The sequence below is a fragment of the Plectropomus leopardus genome, chromosome 24 (assembly GCF_008729295.1).
Source record: "Plectropomus leopardus isolate mb chromosome 24, YSFRI_Pleo_2.0, whole genome shotgun sequence".
In the NCBI taxonomy this organism is placed as follows: domain Eukaryota; kingdom Metazoa; phylum Chordata; class Actinopteri; order Perciformes; family Serranidae; genus Plectropomus; species Plectropomus leopardus.
This window is the reverse complement of record NC_056486.1, coordinates 13,277,301-13,292,957: the sequence shown is the minus strand read 5'-3', so window position 1 is coordinate 13,292,957 and position 15,657 is coordinate 13,277,301. Positions and strand designations below refer to the sequence as shown.

General features: G+C 38.3%; 1 protein-coding gene across 5 annotated transcripts in view; it reads left to right on the top strand.

Moving 5' to 3' along the window:
• dgkza (diacylglycerol kinase, zeta a) overlaps positions 1–15,657 on the top strand; it is a 115,334-nt gene that overhangs the window by 57,544 nt on the left and 42,133 nt on the right. For all 5 annotated transcript variants that reach the window (XM_042512879.1, XM_042512880.1, XM_042512878.1 and 2 more), the window contains one exon: positions 5,533–5,612. In XM_042512879.1, coding sequence (XP_042368813.1) covers positions 5,533–5,612 — 80 coding nt within the window. The remainder of the gene's footprint in view (positions 1–5,532; positions 5,613–15,657) is intronic.

The window sequence follows — 15,657 nt, the reverse complement described above, 5'->3', positions numbered from 1 at the left end:
GTGGGGAGTGTAGCCAGAGAGGCAGCTGCATCAGAGACAAAGTAGTGCATTTTTATTTTTTATTTTTTGGCTAACAATTTTAACTCCTTTCAAACCTGGATCAACATCAGTGTTTCCTGTGCTGCATTCAGATGCCCTTCACACAAGTAATAAAACAGCTTTTGTGCTGCTGGCTTTAAAGTCGTAGCAGCGGTGGTTGTTGTGGTGGTGACAGGAGTGGCGGTTTGAGTCGGATACTTAGGAGGAGGATACAACACGGGGATCTGGTAGGTCTGAGGACACACACGATTGGCTAAAGTCTCCCGTCACAGAAAAGATTTTCTAAAGCCTAAAAACAAAGCCAAAAGGAGCTGCAGAAGTTTAATTTTTCGGAGTCCCAAAGCCAAAATAAAACTGCCTATTGCATCTTTGAACTCCTATATTTTTCTCTGCAGAGAGTAATCGGTTATATAAGCTCATATTTTCAGCCATTGTCTCATAAGTATGTAGTCATGGTACCCAGTAAGGAGTTAAACAGGGCCCAGAAGCTGCAGGTCGATGTACCTGAATGACGGCAGCATCTTCACGCTCAAGTGGGAATAAATAAAGCTGCGTGATGATTAGGAGGTGGAGCGCTGATGTGAAGGTCAACGAGATCACTGCAAGCTGTCTTCTTCATGCCGCATCTCAGACACCCTTCATTTTGCCGAGGAGGGGCTGGATGCGTCTGCGTTCAAACAAAACACACACACAAAAACTAGAGCAGCACGCTTATGTTTCAGGAATATAGAGTGGGAACGCTCCTCTATCTGTCTGTCTCTCATTAGGAACAATTACACTCAGCTGGCTACACAACACACACACACACATAGAGACACACACACATGCATATGCAGTCAGTGGGTTTATTTTAGTTTAAAGTTTTGACACAGGGTGGCGCTGTTAGCTTTTACAATACAGTAAACGGCATGTTAACATTTTTGAAACCTTGATTGACATCAGTTTCATCATCATTTGTATGCACTACTGGGGGGGAAATATGTATACATATTACCTTCATATTAATAAAATAAATCACAATCATATGTTTTTCTTTTTTTCAAATTCAGTTCTGTCGTTTTTCGGACCGATTTCATAATTTTCATATCTTGTCCTCTGGTCTCTGGTCTGTCTCTAAAGTTTTTTTTCTCATTATGCAAATCAATCACTGCTCTCAACTTGTGGATGTGTCACACTTTGGGGAGACGGTAAAAATATGCTCCGTACTCCGAGGCGCTGCCGTTATATCATCTCTCTCGCTGTGGCTCCATCCCGAACATGAAGAGAAAATGGAGATTGTATAATAAAGATTCTGATGACCTTTCATGACTGCACATGGCTGCGCAGCATTACACAAGAGCTATCATCTAAGAGCTGATTCAAATTCTGATCAAATACTATGGAGACGTTGTTTTGGCTGGTAAAAATAACAACGTATGAGTACCAAATGTTAGATAAATGGTAGCAAAGTCATTGGACAATCATAAAGAAATGCTGTTAGTTATAATATATGAAGTGGGTTTTTCCACATCCCTAAAACCTGTTTCAAAGCCAAAGGTATCATGGGAGGAAGGCAATGAGCTATAAAAGAAGAATTAACCCAAACATGATCAAGTAATCAGTAAAAAATACAAGAAAATTACCTGGAAATTATTTAAAAGAAATTAATAAATAAAAAGAATAGAAATAAAAAAATAAAAGAAATAATTAATTTCTTAATTTAAAAAAAAATGTAAAAATTTAAAATACGTAATTATGATTATTATAAAAAGAGTTTTTAACAGTCCATCGAAGTCTTTCTACAAGACTGTTACATTTATGACTCAATGTGGACATAGTTTAATGCTTTGAAACCTGTGCAAATTAGCTTGATTTCTTTCAAACGCACAGGGAGAAGGCAAATGAGTGATGAAAGAAATGACCAAATATTAGCAAAAAAAGTAAGAAGTATAAGAAAATTACCTGTAAATTAGTAAAATAATAATAAAAAATAAATAAATCAATAAAAGTAAAAGAAAAGAAAGTTAAACCCACCAAAGAATAACCTAGAACCTAGAAAGTGCTTAATAATTTTGTCACATTATGCACTGTGCATTTTCTAGCTTTTTGAGATCTATTACTGTCTTGCAATTTGTCGAACATTGCCAAGTTGAACAAGTTGCTCATTGCCTTTTTTCCCTTGTTTTTGAAAAAAAAAAAAAAATCACACACTAATTTAAGATTTAAATACTTGTGAAAGGCATCTAAAAGCAGCACGAGAAAAAGTATGTCGTTCCAGGTTTCAAAGGGTTTATACTGATGTGAAACAAAGAAAAACACCTCATCCTCACATTTGTTGAGTTGGAACCTGAGGATATCAGGCTATATGACCCAATTAATCACTTATCAAAGTGCTTTGCAATTAATTTTTCCGCTGCGAGACTAATTGACTAATCAAATAATCACGTTCTAATCATGCTCTAATATGTCTGTGGAAATCCTTCAGTGCGATTTACATTTTCCACATTTTGTCTTCTTGATGCAAAACCCTGAACACTGCTTGTATTTTCATGAGCTGTCTTCACAAAACAGTGCATCAGCGCACACAACAAACCATCTGCCCGTGTGCAACTTGAAAAGGTCAGATAAAAAACAAACTCAAAGACAGTCCATTAAATGAATGCAGCATTTGCAATTTGAAAGCGTGTTTGGTTTTAAGATGCACTTTGCAAATATACTGCTGTGCTTTTTCCTGTCATATTTCTAAAGGATTTTTGGGAAAGAATTAGAAACGCAGACAGGCTACATTTTACTTAAATCTGTCAAAATACGACTAATGCTGTGTCTCAGTTAAGATACTTCCATTAGTACTACACTGTGCGCACTGTGTAATTACTTTTGTAGAGCCCAAATCTTGACATGGTAGCGTTGTCTCAAATCAAACACAGCTGATTTTTTTAACGTACTCGATGGATATATGTCTCTCAAATTGTCACAGTTTTGTTTATATCCATGTTAGTGAGCACTTCTCCTTTTCCAAGATAATCCAGCCACATGACAGGTGTTTCTGTTTAACTCTTTAAAAACTGTGCAAACTGGCGTGATTCCTTTCAAGAACATAAGAAGGCAATGAGCGACTTTACAAGAAATGACCCAAAATGTTGGCAAGAAATTATGAATGAATTAATGAAATTAAATTAAAATACAAGAACATTACCTGAAATTCTGCAAAAAATCCCACAAAAAAACAAAACTAACAACAACTATAAAAGACAAGCCAAATACAAACAAGGAAATGACCTGAAAAGAAGCCCCCCCTAAAAGATTTTTTTCCTACATCATTTTAAATACATATTTTTTTCCCCATATATTTTTTGTTAATTCTCTCCTTCTTCTTCTTCCTAGCTAAGCCAAGAATGTCCTTAAAAATGTCCAAAATATCCTAGAAATGTCTGTAAATCCAAGGAATGTCCTCAAATTCTATAAATGTCCTAACATCCTAGTAACACCCCAAATCCTAGGACCATCCTAAAATCCTAAAAATGTTCTAAAAGCCTAGAAACATCCCAAAATCTTGGAAAGCCCTAAAATCCTACAAATGTCATAAAATCATAGAAACAACCTAAATCCTAGAAATGTCCTAAAATCCTAGAAATGTCAGACAATCTTAGATCTTAGACATTCTAAAATCCCAGAACTGTCCTAAAATACTAGAAACTTGGGACATCATATTGTCATCATAATCATCATGCCATCATAAAATCTCAGAAAAAGTGGCCCTCAAGCAGAGCAAGTTGAGTGTCCCTGCTGTATCCAGGTCTCCTTATACATCCATGGTCCAACCTCTTCAACCTCAAGTCCAACAGTCCACACTCAGCATTTTGGCCGTTAGGACACCATCCAGGTTCTCATAGCGTATTTCATTTTTTCATACTTCTTGGTATAAATGCACTAAAGATAGCAAACCTAAGCACAGAAGAATCGATACAAGACACAACATGAGCTTCCATAGTCAAGTTACTACAGCTCACTCCCACTGCAGTCTTTGTCTTCCACACTGAGACATTTAGTATCAATGAGAGGTGTATGTGTGTGTGTGTGTGTGTGTGTGTGTGTGGGTTTGACAGCTCTTTCAGCACAATGATCTGTGTGATGTTGAGCCAGCAGTGTTTGTGTTGGTGCAGCTGGCGGCAGGCCTGCGCCGCCTCGGGGAGCACTCTTGTTTCAACGACCTATGTCGGCTTACAGATGACGAGCCAGCTTGGTCAGGCTCATTTAAGGAAATAAAAAAAACACACCAACGTTAACTTGGCACGGAAACTTGGCACGGAGCGTAAATTATCATTTGTGGAGATGTCCAATATTGATGTCATTCTTAAATACTGGGCTTCACTAACTAAACTGTACAAATGTGCCGCACATGATTCGGCTCTATGTGCTTTAATTATGTTCAGCACAGAATTTGTGTTTATGCACTTTTTATTCTCCTTTTTGATATTGAGGAACAGCAGGCACATTTCGAACTGGAGTTACTTTGAAGTAACTTCCAGTTGGCCTTGTCTCGTGGCTGAGTAGGAGACGTCTACACAGTCTACGCGTTTATGTTCTTTTATTCTCTGTAATGCAGAGCAGTGATCGTGCTGAGCTGAATGTTTGCAGCGGAGATGTCTTTGTTAGTTTTTTGTTTATGAAAAACAAAAAACGCCACATCACAGCCTCTAGCTTCTTGTTCATTAATACAAAAACCAAAAGCAACCCATAGTGTCCAGTCACAGTCAGGGGCGGATCAGAGGACAATGAGCCTCTGGGCACAGATATGCAAAGGGGGCCCCACCACCTCTCCTACATAGACACACTGACTTTGTGGTGGTTTTGTGTGTCTTTGTGGTCATGAATCAGATTTTTTGGGGGTTTGTGTCTCCAAATGGTGTTTTTTGTGTCTGTACTAGTTTTGTGTCTCCTTGTGATTATTTTATTGTGTGTCTTTGTATTCATTTTGTGTCTCTTTGTATTTATTTTTCTGTCTCTTTGTAGTAATTTTGATTTCGACATGATTTTTGGAGTAACATTTTGCAAGTAAAAGTCAGGGCGGCCCTTTGACACAACGGTCCCCTGGGCCTGTGTGCGGTCGGCTCACTTAGTAATCCACCCATGTTCGCAGTTCTTGTGGTCTCAAAGTATCTGCAGACCTGACATGTGGTTTTGAAATTGCACAATACCTCACACACAATGTCAAATCTGCTTTGACTTGTGATTTTAAGGACTTGAAACAGCTCAAAGAGGATGTTTTAACAAATATTTCAGAATAATTTACAGCCAGTTTATCAGCTGCTGGTGGTTCCCAGTTTCGGTCCTCAGAACCACTGTGCTGCTTATTGTCCTTCCTACATATTTAATTTGACACCAGCGCCTGCTATATGACCAGAATGAACACCAGCAGCACTCAGAGGCTCCTGGGGGCCGAAGTTGAGCACCGCTGTATAAGTAGATATCAAAGTGCTGTTGGATAATTGTCTTGTTCCTCTGTATCTCCAGCCATTCCTCTGGGACTGATCGTGGTTTCCGGTGACAGCGACTTAGAAACCTGCAGAGAACACATCCAGCGTTTGCAGGAGGTAAGGAGGAGAGAGGAGGGGACGGTGAGGGAGGGGGGTGTGGAGATGAAAAGACTGTGGTTCTGTGACACTGAGTGGAAAGAGAAAGCAGCGTCACAAAGGAAGATGAAGGGGAGAGGAAGCAGAAAAGTTTTTTTTTGTTTGGAACAAAGCTAATTAAAGTGTGTTTGGTTGAGTTAATAGACAGCAAGGACTTTTTGCAGTCGTAAAGTTTGTTTTACATAACATGCAGAGGCGTCACACTCTGAAAACAACTGTGTTGTGTTTCTGTCAAGATGTCAAGTTGTATTAAGACATCTATATGGCTGGGTCTCGGCTCGCTCTCATTGGCTGAGCAAATGCAGGCAATTTTCAGTGCGCTGCCTCACAGTTTGAGTTGTCAAGCCTATAGATCGCTCTCCTCTCTACTCTGCCATGCTTCCATTTTCCTCTCCAGGACTTCTGTTCTGTGCATCCTTCCCTCAGGTGCTTGGGATTGCAGGTTGGTAGTTGGATGCTGGAGCTTGTCGTGTGTGTTTTTGTAAAGCTCAGAGGCACACGGGAAACTAATAGCTCAACATTTTATTGGAAAATATTACAGATGAGAATTATCAGTCAATCAATAACTTTCACTTTGCATTGTAAATATGCTAAAAGAAGCAGAAAAACATCAAACACAGGAAAGACGATGCGTATGGAAGGAGTGTAGTTGTATAGTGTGTGTTCTGCTAAAACACTTTTTTGGTCCAAACTGCTCATTGAACTTAGACAATACGTGTACAGGTGACAACATTCAACCACAGCATCGTTAATAAGAAAGCTTGAAGAAGGAGCTAACAGGTTACTGTGCTGCAGTTCTCTCAGGCGTGTTTGAATTTACTTATTTTTTTTGAGTCAAACCATCAAAGTCATGAGCAGCTTCCTGTCTGAATACAGAGATGGATTTTGGTGGAAAGGTTACAGCTGACACCAGAGCCAGCGTGAGTGATTGATGGCTGAAGGAGTCGAGTTAAAGACGGCTCCGAATGTTCCACCAAAATGACATCCAGCTTTGAATTTCTCCACCGCGCACACATGCACACACACACACACACACACACACACACACACACACACACACACACACACACACACACACACACTATTCTAAACAAACAAACACCCACACACATAAACAGAACAGATTCTGTATCCTACTCCAGGGAATACAAAGTACAGCATGTGGCTAGTACTACATTACTAATGCATTACACAACATGGTTCGTGCACACAGCTGAAACCATGTTCTAAACAGGATCAGAAAAAAATTGAATATCCTTTTATTCACTCCAAATACCACGCAAAATAAAAACATACTAACGTTTTAGTCAGCATCAAAACAGAGCAGAGTGAGAGAATGAGAATAGCTCTACCGAAATGCTTAAAATAAAGAAAATAGTGTGCTTCACCTAAAAGAGTACCTCAACAACTCCGAGTCTTAGTTCCCAATCACACTGAGACAGACTTCAACCTTGGCAAAGCGCGACGTGCATGTGGAGATGGGCCGCGTGTGCAAGCGGGCGCTCAAATGCGAACAGAAAAACACACACAAACATAACTCCTGTAATAAGACAGGAGATTACTAAACCTGCATGCAATCAGGACATGAGACATGAATTCCCCTCATATCTCACATTCTCCAGCGCTCTCTCACAGTCCAACTGCTAACTTGCTAGCTCGCCTATTTATCTGCATAGTAAACGCCATTATATACCCAGTAGGGAGATTCACCTGGCTGCTCATGCAACTCCGTGCATGTATTTGACGGTTAGTATTTGAATAATGGGGTGACCTTCATTGTAATTAAATGCGGCTTATATCAACCTTTTATCTGCATTTGTCATTGTCCCACTGTTCCTATCACAGTTACTGGTATTAAAACAGTAGTAGAGCCCGCTTCTTGCTTGATTTCGATTAGCTGAATGAGCCACATGGGGCCTTGCAGAGCAGTGCGCCTCTACGCCTCGCGCTGAATATTTTTATTTTATTCATGTCTGCCGGAAAAATGTGACATGAGCAGCACAAGAAAGGAGCACATGCCTTGCATGCTGTATCATCATGTATGGGGCCCTGGTCTCCTGACATAGGAGCAAGACTGTGTGGCGGTTTTACCTCGTTTTTTGTTTGTTTTGCACCTCCTTGTAGTCAGTATGCATCTTATTGTGGTTTTGTTTCCCTTTATTGTAGCTCTGTGTCTCCTTGAGGCAGTTTTTTGTCCTTTTTGATCATTTTGCATCTCCGTATGGTCGTTTTGAGTCCCTTTGAGGTTATTTTGTGTCACTTTGACACACTTTTGTCACTTTGTGTTTTGTGTGGCTGCTTTGTGTTTTTTGTGGTTATATTGTATTTCTGAGATGCTCATAGGTAGGAATACATTTGGTTGGAAAAATACCTAATCCATTTAAAATAGTAATTATGGTGTAGTTTTTGACAATTTTAAACATATTGAGTTAAAAAATACTGGAACCAGTCTTAAAGATGTAAGTTTTTAGCCCCAAGCTATGAAAATATTTACCTTAACTGCAAAAAAACGGTTCAGCATCTGTCACTGGATACGCCTCTTTCATAATATCATACTTTCCCAACTCAGCACTACTCTCCAGCTCTACTGGCACTGTGGAAAGGAGGGAAATGGTGCTTTAGACCTTTATCTTGTGTGTCAGACGCTAAATATCACATGAGTATTGCAGCTCTATCCATTTTGGTCCTTTCATGTTCGAACAGTCATTATGGAACATCTCCCTAATGGAGACCTATGTTTGAAAGGCCAAAAGGCCATTACTTTAACAGATAAATGAAGCCGGCAAAGTTAGAGATTACATGTCTGAAACAGGGCTATATTCAGCCGAGCCCAGTCCAGACTGTGGCTGGGAGGAAAGTAAAACTGAGAGTTTGTCTTTTGTACTTTCTTTATTACAAACAGCAGAAATGATTCCATGAGTGTTTAACCATCAATGTCAGACACTTTAGGATGAAAAGTGAAATAAAAAAAAGGCACTACTGAAGTGGTACTGGCCTTCCACCTGCAGAGGTGAGAGGCAGGTCATCTGTTTAACCATTTTGTTCAATAGGTCTGAGTACAGACGCTTTCTTTTTAATTTGGTTGTAGTAGTAGAAGTATTTTAGTATGTGTGTGGAAGCTTTTATAGCAAAACCCAACTGTGAAGAAATCAGTGTCAATAGTTGTCTGTGAATAGTCTTTAGTGACTTTTTGCTTTACATGAAAACACTTTGAGTACTGGAGCTTCTTGAGCCTCTATTTTCAGTGCAATGCAAACACTAGAGATGTGCCAAGACTTGTTTTAAAAAAACAACTAAATAATAAAAAAAGAAAAAACACTCAAAACTCATAATTATAAAAAATCCAAAAAAGTCTGAATGATAAAAAACATAAAAAAACACTCCAAACTTTAGAATGTAAAAAACATAAAAATAAAACACATAAAAAAAAGAAGAAAAAACATCCAGAAACTTAAAATTATAAGCAGTGAAAGTAACACCCCCCCAAAATTTTAATTATTTTTTAAAATTAGAAAAAAACTTAAATGTTTACATCTTCTAAGAATCGACTGATGGATTAATCAGCTAATTGTTTCAGCTGTACTTGTATAAATAGACTAATGAAAGATGAATGTGCAAAATCTTTCTTTGAAAAGTAACTGAAGCTGTCAAATAAATGTATTCAAGTAAAAAATACAATATTTCCCACTAAAGTGTTGTAGACTAAAAGTATAAAGTAGCATCAAAATAAAACACTCAAGTAAAGTACAAGTATTTCAAAGCCATTCCCAAGTACAGCACTGCACTGTATCAGGACTGCAAACGGCAGGATAGGTGCAAACAGATTCAGCTGCATTTTAATGAGGCTGCATAAAGTAAGATTGTATTGTGTTGAAAATTGCGTCTGTCACTGACATAGACATCTGAGAGCCATGCTTTGACTTTGAGCATGACACACAGCACATAACATACTGATTCTGTCAACTTTTTCTTTTACACATTTCGTGATGCACAAAGGCACATCGTCGGTGATGTAACCTGGGGTCATTCGCTGTTTTTCTGCATCAAACTGCCTTTTCTCAGGCAATCTAGTTGGTGGAGATCAGTCGCTTGAATCCAACAGCATGCGTGTTTCATGGATCACGCCTTTTGATCCTCAGCCATCTTGATGTTTGTCTGTAATGGTCATGATCGCTCATCTCTTTGCAGTGCTATGATACGGAGAAGCTTTAAAGACAAAGCCCCAGTAGTGATTGTCAATTGGTACATATGTGCCAGCCATCCCCCTGCTGCTGCCTTCGCCAATAATGTTTGTTTACTGCGCTCTCTTGATCTCTGTAGCCTCCTCCTCCAAGTTAATCCTAGAGGGAGCGTCTTCGCCTCTTGACGAGGCTGTGTGCCTTCCTTCCAACAATTCCTGTGCAGATAGTATCTACCGTGTAGTCGGCATCTGCCCCTCCCCAAGGCTTCGGATTCATCCTAAGGATCTCCCTCTCTGGTGCAGTGGGCATATTAGTGTTTTTTCCAGATCCCAGTGGAGGATCTCATAAATGGACTGGACCAGCTCAGTTTTTTTAGAAATCCAGCCAAAAAAATCTTGTTTATAACTTGTTCTCTGGAGCATACTTCCTCCCGCCCAGTTTTCTGTAACCATGAAACTTCTTTCCTGTCCTTCCTTAGTGTCAACGCAGAAAAACACTGAGCCCTGCCCATCAAAAACCGTTACCTAGCACGCTGTTTTGCAGCTATGACTCAACCTGATCAATCTTGTGCCCTAGATGTCCTTGGATATCTAGGGCACAAATGTCCTTGGACATTTTTTTGGGTAACCAAAAACTCCTCTGTCAGTCTGCTAAAGGGTTGCCTTTGCTTGTTGTGAGTTAACATATTTATTCTACAACCCAACCCTTCTATGACACATTTTTACACATTTTATGGGATGAAATGATTAATTGACTACATTTAATATCCAAATTTAGAGGTCAAAGGTAAGCTTTACTGTGAAATCATACTGTTTTGCAAAAACACTTCGACTGCTGTTATTTAACACCATAACATAAGAATGAAAGATTGTGACCACATCTGAAATTTGGTCTGATACTGAATTGGTGACACTTAATGTGGTTGTCCACCTTAAAACTGTGATCGTCTGCGCTGCCGGGTTGAAGATGTATGTGAAGCATTCATGTTTTGGAATTTTTAGCTTCTTTGCGGCAACATCCATATTTGAAGCATCGTCTGTCGTCATGGTTACATATGAGTCGAGACAGACATGGATGTAAACTGCAACTTGACTTACTGGCAAGGCATGTAGAAATGGTAATCTATTTGTAGCCTAAAACAGAGTCAGCGGCCACTTGTAATGGCTATTCTGTAGATGATTGTGTTGCAACCTAAAAGTGGGTCTTCCACTTATTGGAAGGTCGGCGGTTGGATCCCCGGCTCCTCCAGTACGCTTGCTGAAGTTTCCTTGGGCAAGATACTAAACCTCATATTGCTTCTGATGGCTGTTCCATCCGTGTGTGAGTGTGTTTGAATGGTTTACTGAGTAGCAGGTGGCACTTCGTTTGGCTGCCTCAGCCTACAGAGTGTGGATGTGTGTGAATGGGTGACTGTAGCATGTAGAGTTAAAGCGCTTTGAGTGGTGAAAAGACAAGAAAGGTGCTTTACAAGAGCAAGTCCATTTACCGTCCATTTAGAAAACACAACCTTGTGCACAAAAAACCTGACTCGACAGGACTTTCAGTTTGTCCTCAGATGAAAGTTCAACGTAAATGGCCTCAGCGTGGGTGCAGATTTGAGGCGCTGGGAATTAATGTCTTTCACGCTGTGCCGTCCACACAACTGTAACTATATTTCTACCTGCAGAATTCATCTTTTTTCTGCTTTTGATCAGCCTTTTTCATCACGCTTTAATGCTTTAAGAGGATAATTAATCAGCACACTTCTCTGATTTAGATTCCCTTTCACTTCACAATATATGAACAAAAACACCCTCAAACTAGTTTTATTCATGAAATCATCAGAAGATATACACATAAAGTAGAGATTAGTTTCCCCTCATGTGTCTCAGCATGTTAACAGCATGATGCATGGACTATAGTTTGTGTTTTTTTGATATGTGTGTGTGTCTGACCGGTACAAAGTGTATTGATATACTGTGTTTCAGTGTGCTCACGCTATCAATATTCTGTTTTTTGTGGGGAGGTAAGTTAACCCTATGAAACTTAAGTCGGCATCAGTTTTCTAATGCTGCGTTCAGACAACTTTCACAAGCTTTTTAACCTTTTGAAACAGGAACTAATTGATTTCTTTTAAAAAACATGGGGGAAAAGGCAATAAGCAACTTCGCCAGCAAAAAAAATCCTTTAAATTGAATACATTGCAAGACATTTCTGTTTGTTTGTCTTTCATTCTTTTTTTTATTTTAAGGTATTTGTCTTGCATCTTCTATTTTACTGCTACTTTAGCTTACAACTTCACTAATTTCTCAGTCATTTTTAGGTCACGTCTAGTTAAGTTACCCTTTGCCTTCTTACCAGTTTTTGAAAGAAATCAAATTAATTTGCTGAGTTTTGTGAGTTGTATTGCGAGCTGTTGTTTGAGGGGATTTAGACTCAGACTGTTGCATCCAAAGAGATAAAACAAGTGCTCAGTGACTTAAAGTGAATCTTTTATTTCTAATTGTTTCTTTATTTCAGTGCAGGGTCAATTAATTTTTCTCTTTGAGGCCCTGATCACGTTTGAAGAGGTCTGAGAACAATAACAATCAACTGAGAAAGACAATTCAAAGTACAGTTCCAATCTTTGCAAAGTCTCAATTGTTCAATAAATGCTTTTCGCAGTTTTGTCTGTCACGCGGTCAGCAGCACACAGGATCAGACAGAAAACCAATTATAAATGTTATAACTGAAACTCAAAGAGCTCGATACTTTTGAAATTGAACCATAATATAAAGTCAGTTTTCAGTACTTGTAGTAGCAAAACTTTCTAAAGCTCTTTAGATTCATAATATATCATACTTACTGTGATACTGCGATTGGCCCCCAAGCAAAGCAAGTTTAGTATCTCTGATGTAAGGTATGTATGAACAACAGTTCATTCTCTATTTAAAACAAACAAACAAACAAACAAACAAAAACAGTTTGTAAATGCCATAATAGATTCTAGCAATACTTATTACTACATGAAGTAACTTAAAATTACTTAATCAGCTGATACTACGAAGCAACCAGCAGCAGATTTCTGTTTAAGACAGAACATTAACCATTAAACAGGAAGCAAAACTGGTTGGAGGGGGCTTTAAGCCGTATGCATCTATTATATTTATTATTTATAGTGTAGATTGACAGAGATACATTTGATATAACCTAGTAGTTGTTTCAGCACCGTGGACAGCTCTGTTTGTTAAGTGTCGGGGCTGCGGGCGCAGCAGAGGCGCTGATGTGCTGTCCGTGGTGCTGAAACATCGCTGCTGTGCGGAGTAATGCACAGAATATTTGCACTGAACTCCTTTTTTAACCCTATTATAGCAATCAAACAGCCAGAAGGGAACTGACAGGGAAGTGGGCAAAGTTTAAAACAAACATTTTACCGATAGAACTAAAAAGTCATTGTTCATCTGTTTAATCCAGCTGCCTCTTTGGGTAGCACAGGCAAACCTTGGGTTACACAAATGTAGCCAACAGACATAAATACTCAGAGAGTATTTTGCTAGCAATAAAATTAAGGATGCACTAGAGACTGAAACATATTTGGTGCTATAATAAAATCTATAATTGTTCCTGCATGTTTGGTTAAATAATTGGAAATAGTGTTTAAACTAGAGCAAAATATCACAGTCCAGAGTTTGGGTTAGGGTTTATAGTGGGAGGTGAAAGAAGTAATTTACTTTACTTGAGTAAAAGTACCAAAACCACACTGTAAAAATACTCTGTTACACGTAGAAGCTCTGGATTCTGGAGTAAAAGTACCTAAATTATGAACAGTAAAAGTACTTAAAGGTATTTTTAACAAGACATCGAGACACTTTGCAGCCATTTTCCAGCCCCCAAATCAAGTATTTTTAACGAGACCTTGGGACATTAAGCATATGTTTTTGCAGTGAAAAAAACAGATATTTTTAATGAAACATTTAATAGCCATGTTTCTTACAACAAAACCAAGTATTTGAACCTGAAATAAAGAAACAAAAAAGGTTAATTTAATAAAAGTACATGTAGTGCAGAAAAAAGATTAAGATTTAGTGGAGTAGAAGTAGAAAGTGGGAAAAATTGAAATACTCAAGTACACTACACAAACCTCAAACTTGTACTCAAGCGTTTGAATAAATGTACTTAATTACATTCCACCGCTGTTTATTAATTAACACGCGTTGCACCGAATGACATATATTATGCAAAGCTTTGTAGTTTCACATTAATTTAATGTCACCTTGTACGCGACGTCTCTGGTTGGGACTGAATTTAATTGTCGGTGTCAGTCAGAGAGGTGGCGAGGTGTTACCCAGCGCAATAAAACAGAAACGGCATCTCATAGAAAACAACCTCAGCCGTGGAAAATGTGTCACTCTTAACTCCACCGTGTACAGCATGTGACAAAGTAGAGCTGCACTGTCACAAAAAATAGCAGAGTAGTCGTCCGCATCCCAAGGTTGTTTAATACAAAGTACACCCACTAATCTGTCTGTTGGGAAAGTGGGAGACGATACTGAGCAGCAAACAGTTTGAATCAGAGTGGTTAACAACAATGCAATGCAACAAATGAATTAATAAAGGGATTAATTAAGTCTTCTTGACCACGTCACATCAAGTGCTACTTAAGTCCACTTGAAGAGCACTACTGGGACCACTACAGATAATTGCATATGAACATTAATTAATTTGCATTTTAGACATCACTGACTCTCACTGAAACACTTTGGCTACAGTTTAAATTCCACCATACAAGGAGCAGCCATGTACAAGGTTTTGACCTAGTCTTGTTTTGCTGTCTGAATTTTTTCTTCTTTCTGTCCTCTCCGTGGCCGTGGGGAGTTTTGAGCTACTGGGACGCAGTACTGTCATGCTCTGTCATCCTGACAGGTGCAGCGGAGGGGATGAGGTTGCTGTGCTTTTACAGTGCGCCGGCCTGTGTAACCTGAAGAGAGCACAGAGCTGTGCAGTCTTATTTCACTGCTTAACCCTTTGAAACTCAAACATATTGGCAGGATTTCTGAAATCTGGTAAGAAGGCAATGAGCAACTTAACAAGAAGTAGACCAAAAATTGGCAAGAAATTTGTAAAAAAAAAAAAAAAAATTACAAGAAAATAAAAAACAAACAAAAACAAAATGCAAAAAATAAGAGAATAGTGTTAAGAAGGTTTTTTTTCTGTATCATAGTTTTAAGTACATAATTCTAAGTATTTTTGGACATTTTCCCTAATAATCGTTCTCCCACTCCCCACCTAATTTTTTGACAACGTGACAAGGAGTGCCACAAAAATTAGCAACAAACTGATAAAAAAACAAAAAAAAAGAAAAAAACAAAAAAAAAACTCAGACATAACCCCCCCAAAAAACAAGAAAATGATGTTAAGAAAGAGGAAAAAATAAAAAAATATAATTTTCTGTATTAAATTTTTAAATACATTTTTTAAGCATTAAAATGTATATATATATATATATATATATATATATATATATATATATATATATATATATATATATATATAATCCAACAATCCTCCTACCACTCCCCACCTAATTTATTTTTTAAAAATAATTTCTTAATAATCTTAGAATTTTTTTGCAAATTAAATCAATTTTCCCAGGATTAAATGCTTGTGAAAGGCATCTGAACGCAGCACAACAAAACTGACGTTGATCCAGGTGTTAAAGGGTTAATAGAGTGGACTTCACTTTAAAGGTGGCTTCATTATTTTCAGTGGGTTTTTTTTTCAATTTATGTTTATGTTTCAATTTATGATAATTCTGTATCTTTCCTAAAGGGGTTGTGTCCACCAAAGCAGACACAGACACCGTGTAT